General features: G+C 37.7%; 1 protein-coding gene across 4 annotated transcripts in view; it reads right to left on the bottom strand.

Moving 5' to 3' along the window:
- Positions 1-1,738: 1,738 nt before the first annotated feature.
- Positions 1,739-15,271, bottom strand: part of LOC114556871 (mannosyl-oligosaccharide 1,2-alpha-mannosidase IA) — a 218,198-nt gene continuing 204,665 nt past the window's right edge. For all 4 annotated transcript variants that reach the window (XM_028579966.1, XM_028579964.1, XM_028579965.1 and 1 more), the window contains 5 exons: positions 13,574-13,689; positions 11,132-11,351; positions 6,972-7,144; positions 3,833-3,948; positions 1,739-2,984 (listed from right to left, as the gene is read on the bottom strand). In XM_028579966.1, the coding sequence (XP_028435767.1) occupies positions 2,843-2,984; positions 3,833-3,948; positions 6,972-7,144; positions 11,132-11,351; positions 13,574-13,689 (767 nt within the window). In that variant the 3' untranslated portion in view covers positions 1,739-2,842. The remainder of the gene's footprint in view (positions 2,985-3,832; positions 3,949-6,971; positions 7,145-11,131; positions 11,352-13,573; positions 13,690-15,271) is intronic.

The following is a 15,271-nucleotide window of genomic DNA, read 5'->3' as shown; positions in this document are numbered from 1 at the left end:
GATGGATGGATGGATATAGAGATGGATGGATGGATATAGAGATGGATGGATGGATGGATGGATATAGAGATGGATGGATATAGAGATGGATGGATATAGAGATGGATGGATATAGAGATGGATGGATGGATATAGAGATGGATGGATGGATATAGAGATGGATGGATGGATATAGAGATGGATGGATGGATATAGAGATGGATGGATGGATATAGAGATAGATAGATGGATATAGAGATAGATGGATGGATATAGAGATAGATAGATAGATGGATAGATGGATGGATGGATATAGAGATAGATAGATGGATATAGAGATAGATAGATGGATGGATGGATATAGAGATAGATAGATGGATGGATGGATGGATGGATGGATAGATGGATGGATGGATGGATGGATATAGAGATGGATGGATGGATATAGAGATGGATGGATGGATATAGAGATGGATAGATGGATATAGAGATAGATGGATAGATGGATATAGAGATAGATGGATAGATGGATATAGAGATAGATGGATAGATGGATATAGAGATAGATAGATGGATATAGAGATAGATAGATGGATATAGAGATAGATAGATGGATAGATGGATGGATGGATATAGAGATAGATAGATGGATATAGAGATGGATATAGAGATGGATGGATAGATGGATGGATGGATGGATGGATGGATGGATGGATGGATGGATGGATATAGAGATAGATAGATGGATATAGAGATAGATAGATGGATATAGAGATAGATAGATGGATATAGATAGAGATGGATAGATATAGAGATAGATAGATAGATATATATATATATATATATATAGATAGATAGATAGATAGATAGATAGATAGATAGAGATATTTTTATTACATACTATGACTTTTATGAAATGTTTGACATACCATACTAACTTTTTATAAAATATTTTTGAGATACTATACAATTTAATTTTTATGAAATGTATGAGATGCTGTACCTTTTATGAGATGCTGTACCTTTTATGAAATATTTGTATGACATAGTATACTGACTTTTTATGAAATATTTTTATGACATACTATACTATGACTTTCTATGAAAAATATTTCATGACATACTCTATTATGGCTTTTTATAAAAATTTTATGGCATACAATACTGACTGTGTGAAAAATATTTTTATGACATATACTATGACTTTCTATGAAAATATTGTTATGACATACTACACTATGACTTTTTATGAAACGTTTTTATGACCTACTATGTCTTTTATGGAATAATTTGTATGACATACTGCACTATGACTTTATCCAATATGTTTGTGACATGCTATACTATTACCTTTTATTCAATATTTTTGACATAATATACTATGAGTTTTTATGAAACATTTTACGACCGACCTGTTAGTAACAAAGTAGTACATTTGGTTTTGTAAATAAGTAAACAACAAGGGCAACAACAGCAATGAAAAACACAACAACTGGGATTGTTTTAAATGTACAAAGTTGCACAGTTCTTTTTTATCAGTATTTGAAAATATTCAACAATGTAAGTTAAATCAAACAGTAAGAATAAGTAATACTAATTAATATCAGCAATAACTAGACTTAAAGTCAAAACATTTTTTTTTTTTTTTTTTTTTTGAAACACCTGAGGGAAGCAAATCAAAAGAGAACCCAGAAAAAAATAACCACTGAAGTTTAGAAAAAAGACCACAAAATAAAATCAAGACAAGCTCATACAGGGGTCAGTCACTTCATCTGTATTTACAGCACATTCGCGCCACAACTGTGCAGGACAGCAGTGATGAGAAGGACAATAAAGAAAATTAAAACTGGTCTCTGCTCTCGGGCTTACGGACGTTAACATCAGTATTGGCAGCCGTATGGATTCACATGTAAAGGCAGGGTGAAGCAGAAAAACTACAACAGAAACAGGAAAACCCATTTGGAGTTGGCTAGCAAATGCGTTCTTTTGCCTTTATGCGTGTATTACAGCCACAGAACTGACAGTACTCCATTTGTTACTTTGAGTTGAAAGGCTGAGAGGACTGAGAAAGCGTTCACAAATAACCCAAGCATACAGTGGAAACTCACCCCAACAATTGTTTTTAAGAAATGGTCCCTGGATGCTTGCCACTTTCCTGACACCTCCAAACTTTTAAAATTCATTCAAGCTTGTTTCAGTAAGAAACATGACATCAACATTAGTCTGGAGGTGGATTCGAGAATCACATTTCATGTTTGTCTGTACATTAATCAATATTTATTACAATTCAATACTTGTTGTAAATTTTACTTTCTGTCAAATCTCAACAAAAACATTACTAAAAAAAAGGGGAAAATAGAAATGCAAAGAAACCTTTGGTCAAAGAGTGTACTCACAAAGGAAAAAATGCAATGACGAGATAAGGAAATCATTCATCACTTAAGATTAACAAAACAAACTGAAAGAGCAAAACTCAAGTGGTTTTCTATACGTTTCTATCTCTCTCTAACAATATGGCCCATAGTTCAACCCTCTTCCCATTACATTTGGGTCTGCAAGTTATACTGGTTTCCTCACAGAGGAAAGAAAGAAAGAAAGAGGTGCTCTTTTCATGAAAGTCATGTTTGTCTTGATTGTCCACAAAAAAGAAGTGCCAGCAGGAAGGAACCCCGGCGAACGGATATACAATCACAGCGTAAAATGACAACATCCTTTACAGGAAAGGAATTGAGAGTCCGTAACACGCTCCTGAAAAGACTCTGAACCTGCATTGAATTGGTGTTTGCAATATTTGTGTGAGACTCTTGTGCACATTTCATGTGCACGTGTCTGTAACTGTCTCAGTTATTGGTGGTGTTCAGTCTTATTCGGAGACTGTCTTATCCTGTGTTGCTTCGTCCTGCAGGCAGCTCTTGCGGATGATGGGCAGCGGATGGGCTTCTGTATTAAAGACCCAATCCTCCAGTGGGAGAAGGTCGTCATCAGAGAAGAGCAGGTACAGATACCTGAGAAACCAGGAAAAACAAGAATTTAATTTCATCAAAATCTTGGCTTATTGAATACTTAACTCCTGTTTTCTTAGTTCCACAATTCCAACCGAGTGACATGTCTTCTCTAGCAGGTTGCATCCTTCAGTTGAACTTTCATTTACATCATATCAATAATTTAATCTTTTCAACTTCATAATTTTGAATCAGGACAAAATGCCAAAAAAACAACTAAAAAAATACATTTTTATGGCATACTTTAACACTTAACTGCTGAGTTGCCCACCAAATTGCCAACTGTAGCACTGATGACAGAACATAATTAGTTTAAATTCGCCTTTGATTGAAATTTTACAGGACTAACACACATTGTAAGTTTTTTTTCTTTTCATGGGATTTTCTGACAAACTAAAATATTTTTTTAATAAATCTCCCCCACAAGTTTCATACAAGAATGCTTTGCCAGCTCAATCTAGCATTAATATATTATTCACAAACAAAGTATTTTTTTGTCATGATAAGTCACTTTCATTTTTAAAGTGGCTGCACATTAGCGATAGTGTAACACTGGGTGAGGCAGCATCACAGTCTGGTGTTTTCTGGTGACTGCTGACCTGAATAAGATTCATGATCCCGTCATAAAAAAAAGGCTCTTTGCGTCTACTAGCTGTGATACGACATGTCACCTGGAGTTTGTTGTGCTTATTGCCCCCAGAATGATAAGGGGAAGTACAGTTTAGACATCATCTCTTCGCTAGCCATGTTTCTTTTACAAGCGAAAATCACATTCAGATACACATCACATTTCTGTGTTGTTTTACGCATGCAGTTGCTTCAGGGAGGTTTAGTGAGGAAAGAGGACTTACTTGAGTGTCTCTGAGAGGAAGAAGCTCTGCTGCATGTTATCGTGGCTGGCTGTCATCGTGTAAACGTCACGGATCCCAGAGAAGCCAGACTCCACTCTGCAGTGCTGCTCCAGGGCCTGACAGGAGGGAGAGGGCAGATTTAAATGTAAGTAAGTAAAGTTTATTAAGAGTGCATTTCACAGATAAAAATCACAAAGCGCTTTACAAGATACAAACATATCAACCTGATGTGTACATGCATCTTCACAAACATTTTTCAGGACAAAAGTAAAGACCACTTCTTGCAGTTGCCAGCTTTATTGTACAAATTGAATAAATACTACGGTACAATTATGTCAATACCTTCAAGTAAAGTGTTACCAATACTACTTCATTTATGTATATTTATTCATTCACCCAGTTAAGCAGCTCTGGTCAAGTGGGTAAAATAAAAAACTCACTCTCTCGCTTCTGCACTGACAGGACCAAATATTTTACAAACTGTAGAGAGGAAATCATATAATAAAGAGAAAATCCTTTATTCCACAACAGTGTGTCCATGTAAACCTATAGAAAGAGTACATCACGGAACATGTGAAACCCTATAGCCGGCTACACAATTGAAGTCGAAGCAATGCTAAATCTGACCAGGGCTAATGGAGAGTGGCTGAGCTAGCCAAGCGGATTAGCACATTATTACCCCTGCTACAAAGGGTTGGCTTATATGTGCTAATTAACAAAGACCCTGACGTGTTAATGCTTGATGTTCATAAAGAGAAGCGTTGTGCACCCGCTCTCAACCTTTGTGGCCAATAATTAAAGGCCTGTCAAACTCGTCAGCCTGATCTCTCTACTCCTGTGCGCACTAAATTAATGCTAAATCTATCATGCCAGCCCTCTACACTACAGCTAATGTCCTGTCTATTGCCACATTAATAATGCTGCTCCCTACACAACCTTTGCCTCCTGCTAGTGGGATTGCTTGATCTACACACTAATGTATAGTGCCATACAATATTAAGGAAACGGGTTGAGGGTAATTGAGGGTGTTAAAGGGGCTTGACAGGTGAATAAAATTTCTAAAATCAGAGTCCAAGCTACTCCTGAGACAGAAGTATAGAGTACAAAATCATACTGTACTGTATCTACTACTCCTTACTGTAAACATAACAGGAAATTATTCTTTGTACTTTTTGGTATGAATATAAAATATTTTTTCCTGGTTGTCACAACTGAGTAAGTGGGAGTTGTATTTTATTCCAGGACTGGCTGTACATGTAACAGCAGATTTTCTCCTTGAATGGAGCAAGTACCGCCTACTACAGTACGTTACATTACATTAGGGAGTATGTGCTGATTGTAGCCTTAATGTTGCTAGGCCAGCAAGTTTCTTCAAGTCTGTTTATAGTGGGCCTTTGTATTTCAGTTTATATGGTCCTGTTCCACTTTGTGTTCACACAGACTTCTTAAAACGAAACCAATAGCTGTAAACATGAAGTCATGTAATTTAACAGACAGAGAAAATCCTTCTGACCGCTTTCAAGAGCCTGACAGGAGAGTGCCGTAGCAGCCTCGACTGTGACTAGACTTCTCGTCGAGGTTAAAATTGTCTCGCGATATCGGTCACAAGTGCAGAGCAGAGTCTGACCTGGTTGGTCTTATAATACATCTGGCTTTGAAGATGAGTCTGGCTTGGACCTCTAAATTAGCATAGAAGATCCCCCGCCCGCTCGCCAAAGTTGACTCTGAGTTCACTTTTGCACAGCGGTAGCGGTTTTGCAATTAAAATAGTCATAAATCAATACAAAAGCAGCCTACTTCCTTGTTTATTTTTCCAGTCATATTTCTTAACTGAAGTTTTCTTTAAAATAGTGTTAAAGTCTCGTCTCGTGAACCCAATCTCTAGCCTGGATATAAGACAAGTACCAAGATGTAGATGAACCCCTTTGGAAAAATAATTTTTGAAGATAGGAAACATTTTCAGACTAGTTGGAAAAGTTTCCCCCGAGTTGCTATTAGTCCAAATAGAAAATAGTCCCTGAAGCCTTTTTACTCATAGAAATGAGACATAAAGTCCATCCATCCATCCATCCATCCGTTTTCATTAAAACAAAGTGTGTCTACTGTAGCTTGTCTCATACTCTGCTGTTAGGCTGTTGAAGTGGTCAGAAAGAATTCCTCTAGCTGTTATCAATTTTCAGACTGTTAGTAATTCTTGGCTGCTTTGTTCTCTACCGTTTCTGCAGTAAAATATCGGGAGACACTTTTGACACTTTAAAACAAGCCATAGGGGCTTCCTAAACACTATTAGGCCACTTTAACTTGGAGGTCAAATGTGTTTATAGATGATCCGAGCTGGAAGGTGGAGTGAAAAGCTGTCAGCCATAGAGAGGATGGAGATGCGATAATCACTGAATATGGGGATTAACAGTGGCCATTTCCAGACCGTTTTGTGCTTGTTTGTCCACACAAAATGTGACACATAGGTGCGTAAAGAAAACAAATAGAGCGAGAAGTCCACACAGCATGAAGTGGGTGTGAATGTCAAACTGTCAGACAGTCCCACAAATATGAAGGGCAGGGGGTTTCTGAAACTATTTAGTCATAGAAGTAATTTGCTGGCCTAGCAACTTTAACACTAAAAAACAAAACCCCTCTCTGATATTGTTAATGTGTAAATGTCTAGTCCTGGAATATCATACGACACACACTTTATCAAATGAAATTTCCATAAAATAAATTCTTATATCCAGGCCAATTCGGTATATGACAGGATGAAAAATTAGCGTAACAAAGAGACAAATGTCTGGTTTACATTCTGCTTTAAAGGCACACTATGTAACTTTCTCTCTTCGGTCCCCCTACAGGTTGTCTCATTGGAACTACAGCCGCGCGAGCTGTAGTTCCAATGAGACAACCTGTAGGGGGACCGAAGAGGGAAAAGTCACATAGTATGCCTTTTAATAAATAAAAAAAAAAAGAAATCATGTTTCACTTTTACCTGAGAAAAGTCTTTAGAGATAAGGGCCTTCTTATCTTTGGACTAAGAGTATATTGGGAAAGCTTTGCCAACAGGACTAGTTTGATGAAATGTTTAAATGAAAAACAAAATGTCATCATGCCTTAAAAAAAGATCTTGGAAAAGTATACTGTATCTCACCTCAACAGCCTCCCAACCCCACTCTCTGTACTTGGGGTCGTGGGTCAGTCTCCACATGTACATGTAGCTCTCGATGACTTCTGGTCGGAGGATGTAATATCTGTCGCTCAGCCTGGTTGCTGTGGCTTCTCCTCCGCCGTCAAATCTAAAGGCTTCAGGTCCAAGTTTGGTGGCTATCAGAGTAAAAAAAAACAAAAAACAGAACAGATTTTTTTTTTTTGCCACGTTTTCAAAAGCTCTGAAATCAATTTCTAAATCAAAAAAAATAAAAAATCAAAGCACACTAAATGTTGTTTCTTTTTTCCACAAAGACCATTCAATTATTGCTCGGTTTAAAAATAAAAAAGGTCTTGAGGTTAGACTATTAAGACCTTCCTAGCATGCCAGACGGTCTGTGGGCTTCTCTTTTCTCCGTTCCTCCTCCTCATTCTTCCTGCTACTTTCATTATATTTCCACCACAATTCAAGACTGCCTGGCAAAGAGATGATATTCATGATACAGAACAAAGGAATCTATTGTTGCCAAGGTCAGGGTAGGAGCATTGGCACGCAAGATGAGTCTGACATTTCGTTTCTACCTACTGTGCTCGATTTGCTCAGACATTTCTTTTTCTCTCTGGCTTATCATCTGTGATTTTAGCCAACCACTGTGTAGCCACTTGGAAAATTGGGCCATGTTGGAGGAAGCAGGTTCTTTGAGGTCACTGAGGGTTTGAGAGTGCATCAGATTGGGACAGACAATCATCTTGAAATAAGAAGTCAGTGTGACAGAGAGCTGGGCCACCTGGTCAGCTAGTCCATTATGGTGTATGTGTGTGAGTGAGCATTTTCAAGCAAGACGATGAGAAAAAAAACAAGTTGGTAGCTGAAAAGATCATTAATAAGGACAACAGTCTACTGAAAAAACATTAAGACAGGAAGATACAGTTGGTGGGTCAGTGACATCAAGTTGATTAAAGTAAGTAAATTTCATTCTACACTCCAAAATCAAAAATGAGTTTCAGAGAGCTTTACAATATGCTCCTTTCGGATAGTAAAAAAAAAGCAGGAAAAAATGAATGAGAAATCCTAGTAAGAGCAAGAGGAGGGATCCTTCTTCCAGGACAGACAGAAGTAGCAGTAGATAATTACAATATGAAGCCTATTCATGGTGTAGATTCTTAAATCTTTCGCGGCATCTTCAATGACCTCAATCGCATTAATAATTAATAATAATTTTTTTATTTATAAATATGCCTATTTAAGAGACAGACCTTTATTTTCCATTATAGGTACATTCATCATATTTTAGTAAAAAGTGTCCCAGTGTTTCAGATCTGTTCCTGTTTTAGTTTGGTGTTATGTTTACATTACATTAAATTATTTTTGTTTTCTTTCACATGATTTTTTTGCTCATTTGTCTTTTATTGTAAAGCATTTTGTGAGCTCTACAATTGAAAGTTGATGTATAAATAAAATTACTTACTCACCAAAACACATTGTGCGTGCAGTGAGGTATAATGTATTTTAAGTCCTGCATTGTTTACATCAATTTTTACTACAGTAGCTTGCACTCTTATATTATTATTTACTGCCTCATGAAGATCAGTGGAATAGTGTGAAACCATTGGCAGGAATGTCCGTTAAATTGCCCGAGTACACATGCAGGAAACCGGACCCACTCCTAAAAAAAAACTTTTCCATAGCACTAAGGGTCAAAAACTCCACATGGTACCTTTCACTTATGTATTGTCTTGATACGTTTAGCACAACTGAACTAAATTATTCTCTGTGCTGTTGATGCTTGTGAGTGGAATGCTAATGGTAATTCAACAGAGGATCATCGGTAACTCACGCTGCAAACAACACAATCATCAGAAAAATAACACATCTGTATCAAACACTATTTAAAAGTTTCTCTCAGGATTAGTTTTCTCCTGCTTTGGGAACTGAATAGCAATATTTTACACAAAAATACATTTTGGTCTCAACTATGTTATAATTTTTACCAACCAGTTACCTGCCCCACCTGCTTTTTGCACTAGTAAATATTGCCAAAATCCAGTCTGTGTTCTGTTAGTTCCCAGCTGAACATTAATAATTACATTTTTTTTCTTCTTATATTTGAACAGTAGTTTGAATAAGCGGCAGCCCTAAGTTGTACATGCTCTCAGTCTCTCTCAAGTTGCTCCATTGTACCTACATCTCAATAGCAGAAATGCACAAAGCTAAGCATTAAAAGTCTATTACCACTTTTTTCTTTTAAACCAATAACATTTTCCTCTTCCTGCTGCTTCCCATTTATCCCCATTTTACAGCATAATTGTTAGGGGTGCACGATTCAGAAACTATTCTCAATTAGATTCACATGTGATTGCAGTAGACATACCTTTTTTTTTTTTAAAAAAATATTAATCGATTTTTGGAATTCTATGAATCGAATTTGAATCGCTATAGCTTGAATCGCGATTCGAATGTGAATGAATTTTCTTGCACACCCCTAATAATTATGTTGCTGTGAAGGTGGCAGAGATCCAGAGCAGCAGCTGCAGCAGAAGTCTCTATGGTAAACGTATTTAAGACACAGCTAAATAGCAGCCACTTTACGCACATGCAATAGCAAATCGCATTTCTCTCTCTTTTCTGCAGAGCGCTAATCCAAGAGCTGCTAAGTACCATCCGGTCCCCTTTAATGAACTAAGAGAAACCTGGTGGATGACTATGAAAGAGGAAGCCAGAGAAGCCGTTAGGGCCTGCAGATCAAAAGTATTCCAAGCATATTAAAAAACCTGTTATGAGACTTCTGTGAGTCACATTATCTTACTGGAAAAGCGAAGGCGAGTGAACACTTGAGGATGAATCCTTACAGCCCACCCAACAGTGGAAGCTTAAAATTAGCAGATTATTGCCAGGGCCAAGACAGATGCCAGGGAAGAGAAGAGATCAAACAACGGTCTTTCCAAAAGAATTTAAGGCAGGCTTGTTGCCGGGAACTTTTGCTTTTTCATCTTCTTGCATATTTTCTCATGGGTATGTATCTATAGAAACTCTATTCTCCCTCATTAATACTGTATGTTGGAGCCACACTGAATTTGCCTGTGGAATCAGTTTTTATCACAATGTTTACTCTACCATTCTTTATCTCCATAATCTCCATTTTCTCACCTTGTCTCTTTTCTTTTCATTCTTTCTTCTGAATTAAAACAAAATGTGATTATCAGTATCTAACACACTTCAAGACACCTCCACGTCTGCTGTTGCTGCCTACAGCTGTGAAACGTTGGAGAATAATCAAGGACTTTAATTCTTCGCTGCTTCTTATTACTTATTAGGGCCTGTCGTCTCTTTGTTGAGGTGAAGCCACCAAGAATGATTATTCTTTTGAGTCAAGGGAAATTAAAATGTCTAAGGCCTTTTTTAATTTACAGTATCTCTCTCCTAGACTCGTCATTTTCTTACTCTGAAGGCCACCATAACCTCTCTTAATAAGACAGAGATAGTGTACCACAACAGGGATGAACCATAACATTTGACTGGTTTCTTGTTCATAATAGGCAGGATATTTGGGTTGGGGTTGGATTATTATTCTCAAATATAATTTAAACTAAAAATAATTTCTCTTTCTGACTCTGTCAATCGTCTTTGTTGATGCATGCCATGTTTTGGAAGTACATATGTAAAGTTGATCTACCAACCAGTAGGGCAAAAACATATATATATTTTTTTAGATGCTAGACCGCAATGTGTGTATTAGTCAGTAGTCAGATTAGTTATTTACTGTAAGTGAGAAAGATTTTTGAACCAAGCATATAACTTTATCTTTGAAGAAGAAATATCCAAGTTGCATTGAGTCCAAAAGGCGCCAGTACGGGCTGGATTCAGGTCTCAGTTTTAGGCCCATGCAGAACTCTATCTTCAGTGCAATAAAAAAAGACATACACCAACCCTAGCAAACCAAAGGCAAAAAGGGCCACTCTGCTCCCAGTGTAAAACATATTATATGGCCTCAGGCAATGTGTAAAAAGTAAAAAAAAAAAAAAGCAGAAGCAGCTCCTCATCTGTTGCCATCCTTCTGGATGACATTGAGCCTCCTGAACTGACCTATTGTGCAGCCTCTCAAAGCAAAGAGCCTCTGCACACTCTAAATACCCCTCTTTAGCATTCCCAATATTTCCACTCACCTGAGCGAGTGTAGCTCTCGTGGCATGTGTGTGTGATCTCGGCAGCCAGGTCCAGGTAGTGTTGTCTCTTCTCCGGCGCTCCATCATCAGCTCCGATGCCGATCATGCCCCCAGAGAAGCAGGCCAGGTGGCCCATCTTGTGGTCCAGGATCCCTCCCCTCCACTCGGCCATGTAGGTGAGACCACCCGGTGACTTCTGCACCAGGTTAGCTTCAATTGCCTGCAGCAACACACACGGTCAGGAATGTTTAAACCAGCATTTTCTTAAGATTACAATACTGTATTTGGGCTTTATTCTTATGTGAACTGAATATGTTTACAAGTTTTGCAATACTTTTTATATTGGCACAACAATTCCCAATCATAGGATATATACACAGTGTTTTCTATAAAGGCCTGTACAGTATCTGTGGACAAATTTCACACACATGAGGGATGACTCTTACATGCTGCTATACTGTAAATGTCTGCATTTATATGTTAAATTATGTATGTGTTGTAGAACAGGAAGGCAAAGCTCTGAGGGATTTCATCTGATACCCTGTGAAGAAGAGGTACCGTACAGATCCTAAATAAATGATCAGAAAAACGAAAGGAAGCTGCACAAGGCAGAGAAGTAAAGGAAGAATTCTGAATCGAAGAAAAAACCCTCAACTTTCCTCTTCAGAGAAATCTGCAAAGTTATGTGCATTTTTGCCTTTGCCTTGCTGCTGTGTTTCTAGTCAGCGCTTTATGCTTTAATTGACGCCTAATCATTACCTCTTACAGATTATTTTCCTTTGTTTTCTCTCTCTCATGTCCCTCTCATCCATTCTCTCTGGCTTGATGCTTATTTTGCATTTTAATACAGGTTTGTGATAGTAGCAACCCCACAATGTGCTGATAATTAAAAGTGTAAATTCCCCCTTGAATCTCAGGTCCAATCATTCATCCTATTCAGGATGAGCTTGGATAGAAAAGATGAGGAAATTAAGGCATCCTCTTTTAGATTCATATGTGAAGAACATTTGGTTTGTGGAGTGGGATATTTTAATGTCAAATTACTTAGTGACAGGGATGACCAGTATTGTATCATGTACTTTTTTCCCTCTTCATGTAACAATTCCCTTCTACTACTGCTGTATACTGTATAAGAAACCTTTCATGCTGAATGAGGGATGATTAAGATGCAACCTGCTGAGGGCAAAACAAAGTAATACTAACATGATAATAATACCATACCACCAAAAATACCATGTTCTCTAAAAAAAAACAGTAATCATGGCATTTAATGATTAGAAAATGTTTTTCTATTCAACACTGTTTAATTAGTAATCTACTTGTATTTGAATGCCAAAGATAATAAGTGGCGCTGCGCCTTCACCTTAGATCTCTGTATAAACACACAGTATATAAATTAATCTGATAGTGTGTGTGTGTGGGGGGGGTCCCAGGCCATATGAAAATCAAGTCACAGGGGAGAAGGAGGGTCTGTAATTAGCACTTATGCCTCTGGCTTGACCGTCTGATGAACTGAGGAAATCTCAATGGCAATCTCAAGTTATTGTCTGTGATAACATAATTGTAGCCGGAGGAAATGTGCTTTACTCTGGCATTATCTCCATTAAAGATGAAAACAGACAGATTCTGATGTATTTTTATGCATGTGTGTGCAGTGGGTTCATGTAAACAGACATATTTCGGCAGGTAGTGCGAGTGCTCCTATTTTACATCACAGTGTATAAATACACATGAGTCAGTTGCCATCTAATCACATTACGCAGTACCAGGAAGCTTGTCTTTTCCAATATTATCTTGCTTCCTCTCCCTATGACCGTTCCATTGAGAGCATCTCTGACACAAAAATACTGCTGCTGTATATAATCATGGTATGGTGCTTTAAAATAAGAGTGTCCATTACGGCTCTATGTACATCCGTGTCTGAATAAGATCCACTGAATGTCAATAGAAGAGAGAAACATCTATGCATAAAAGTCCTGGTTTTGAGTGACGAGAGAACACTTAGGTTTAGTGCAGTATAGCGACTTTCAGACCTGCACCTTGTTATGTAAATGCAAAGGCAATTTAACACATTGGTCCAATGTAGCGCCTCAGTGACTTTTACTTAAAAGCCATGGCAGCAGCATTACTAGGTTGGACATTGCTGTAAAACTTTTAAACTTTGTCCAAGTCTGAATTTAACGGCGTCAGATTAACGTTGTGAAGACCATAGCGGCACAGGATTAAATATGAAAAAAGAGAGAATAAATGCGTGACGCCACCCCCCCGCCCCAGGTACCTGCTGTCCTCTCGTTGTTTTGTTTAACACTGTCTGTACATCCTGAGTGTAAATTACTTTGTTTGATTGCAGGCTTATGCAAACGACTGTTAACTATTATCATCTGATCTGTTTTTGAACTGAGCCATGCTGGAGCGTGAAATTTAAGATTAAAATTTCCATACCTCCAGAGCGCCGTAGTACATGGTCTTTGCATTTCCGTCAGTCTTGTCTGACATCAGATAGGATTTGATCAGATACTCGTAGAAACTATCCCCAAGGCCACCGATGGAAACGTGATCTAAGAAGGAGAATATGAGGGAAACAGGGCTGTATGTATGACAATATTGAGCAGGGTCACACAAAGGTCTGGGTTCAGGGTTTCTGCACAAGTTGAAAATACTTTAAAAGCATTCAAAAGTTTACTATACTTTGTATACAATTCAAAGCTGTTGGCAGACATTGCACACCTTTAAGCTAAAAGTGGTATTATTGTGACAGTAGGTGCACAGGAGGCTGTTCAATCCTTTTTTTTGTGGAGTTACAGTCAACACCATCAGACCTGTAGCACTGTCACTACTGCTCACTACAGTAGGAAGTTAATTGTCTCCTAATGGTGTTGATTTTAGCAAAAACTTAGATGAAATGAATGAATAAATCATTTTAATTGGTTGATTCATCCATATATTTCATGTCACTTATCCAGGTTACATTTATTAAATGAATTATACCATTAGAAATTATTGTTATGCTGCTGGGAAGTACTGAAAAAAATAGGACATAATAGTAAATTAATTCTAGGCCATATCGTCCTTTCTGGTTTTCCATTATACTTTCATACTTTGGCCGGTATGATCGTGAAACAGGTATTAAATTAATAATAAATAATAATTTAATTCAACTTGGTGAGCCCTGCAGAAATCCTGTTATTCCACTAAAAAATCAAGTCGTACAGGCCACCATACATGACTAACTTGCTGGAATCACAGTGTTACATAAGCCTTTGTGGCTTGTGGTGAAACATCCAAAATATGCTGCCTTGTCTGTATTTTGTCACTCTTTCTTGGCTTTTCTGATTAATTTGTAGCGTGCATGATCATGTATGGTGAACCCACATGCTCTCGGTTCACTGATGGTAGAAAATGTTTTTTTTTTTTTTAATTATGTAACACACTTAAAGCTTAAGTGGAAATTGAAACAAGTGGCTGTTGATTTTCCTCTTAAATCCACATTCAAATTCATAAAGATGAATATGATATTGCAGTGGAGGCGTGCATGAGTCTCCACTCCTGCTTATTGCATGAACACACACCTTTGCTGACTCCCCCGCGAGGTTATAACAGTGCTGCTATCTTTGTCCTTGACACAGACAGATGAGGGTGAGCTGTGAAGCCAAGGTTTCTTTTTTCCCTTTGTGGCAATAAATATATACAGTTTTGCTTCTCTACATGCTCACCCATAACAATTAGCTCTGTTCTCATCCAGATTACCACCTTTTCAGTCACAGCGTCATTTTATCCCAATCTTATTTATTTATTTTACTTCACTTTCAGGTAAATCAGAAAGATCCAATTTCCTGAAGTAATTGAATTCATTATCATTTTAATAACCCAGAGCAATGGGAGTCATATAGCCATTGCTATTAGCCTGATATTAAAAATGAAAGGAAAATAGACGGATGAGTGGGTGGCACAGATGAGCAGCTAAAAGAGCTTTGACACGTGAGGTGACTCAAGGTCTGTCAGTGATGTGAAACCCAAATGAAAGAGCCAGAAATGGGGAAGGTAAAAACGTGAAATTACCTTTAATGAACTCAAAGTCCTGTACTTTAATCCCACATTGGGAAAACACAATAATTGTAATACTTAGTAGGTAACAAGAAT

The sequence above is a fragment of the Perca flavescens genome, chromosome 6, assembly GCF_004354835.1.
Source record: "Perca flavescens isolate YP-PL-M2 chromosome 6, PFLA_1.0, whole genome shotgun sequence".
NCBI classification, from domain to species: domain Eukaryota; kingdom Metazoa; phylum Chordata; class Actinopteri; order Perciformes; family Percidae; genus Perca; species Perca flavescens.
This window is presented reverse-complemented; position numbering and strand designations above follow the sequence as displayed.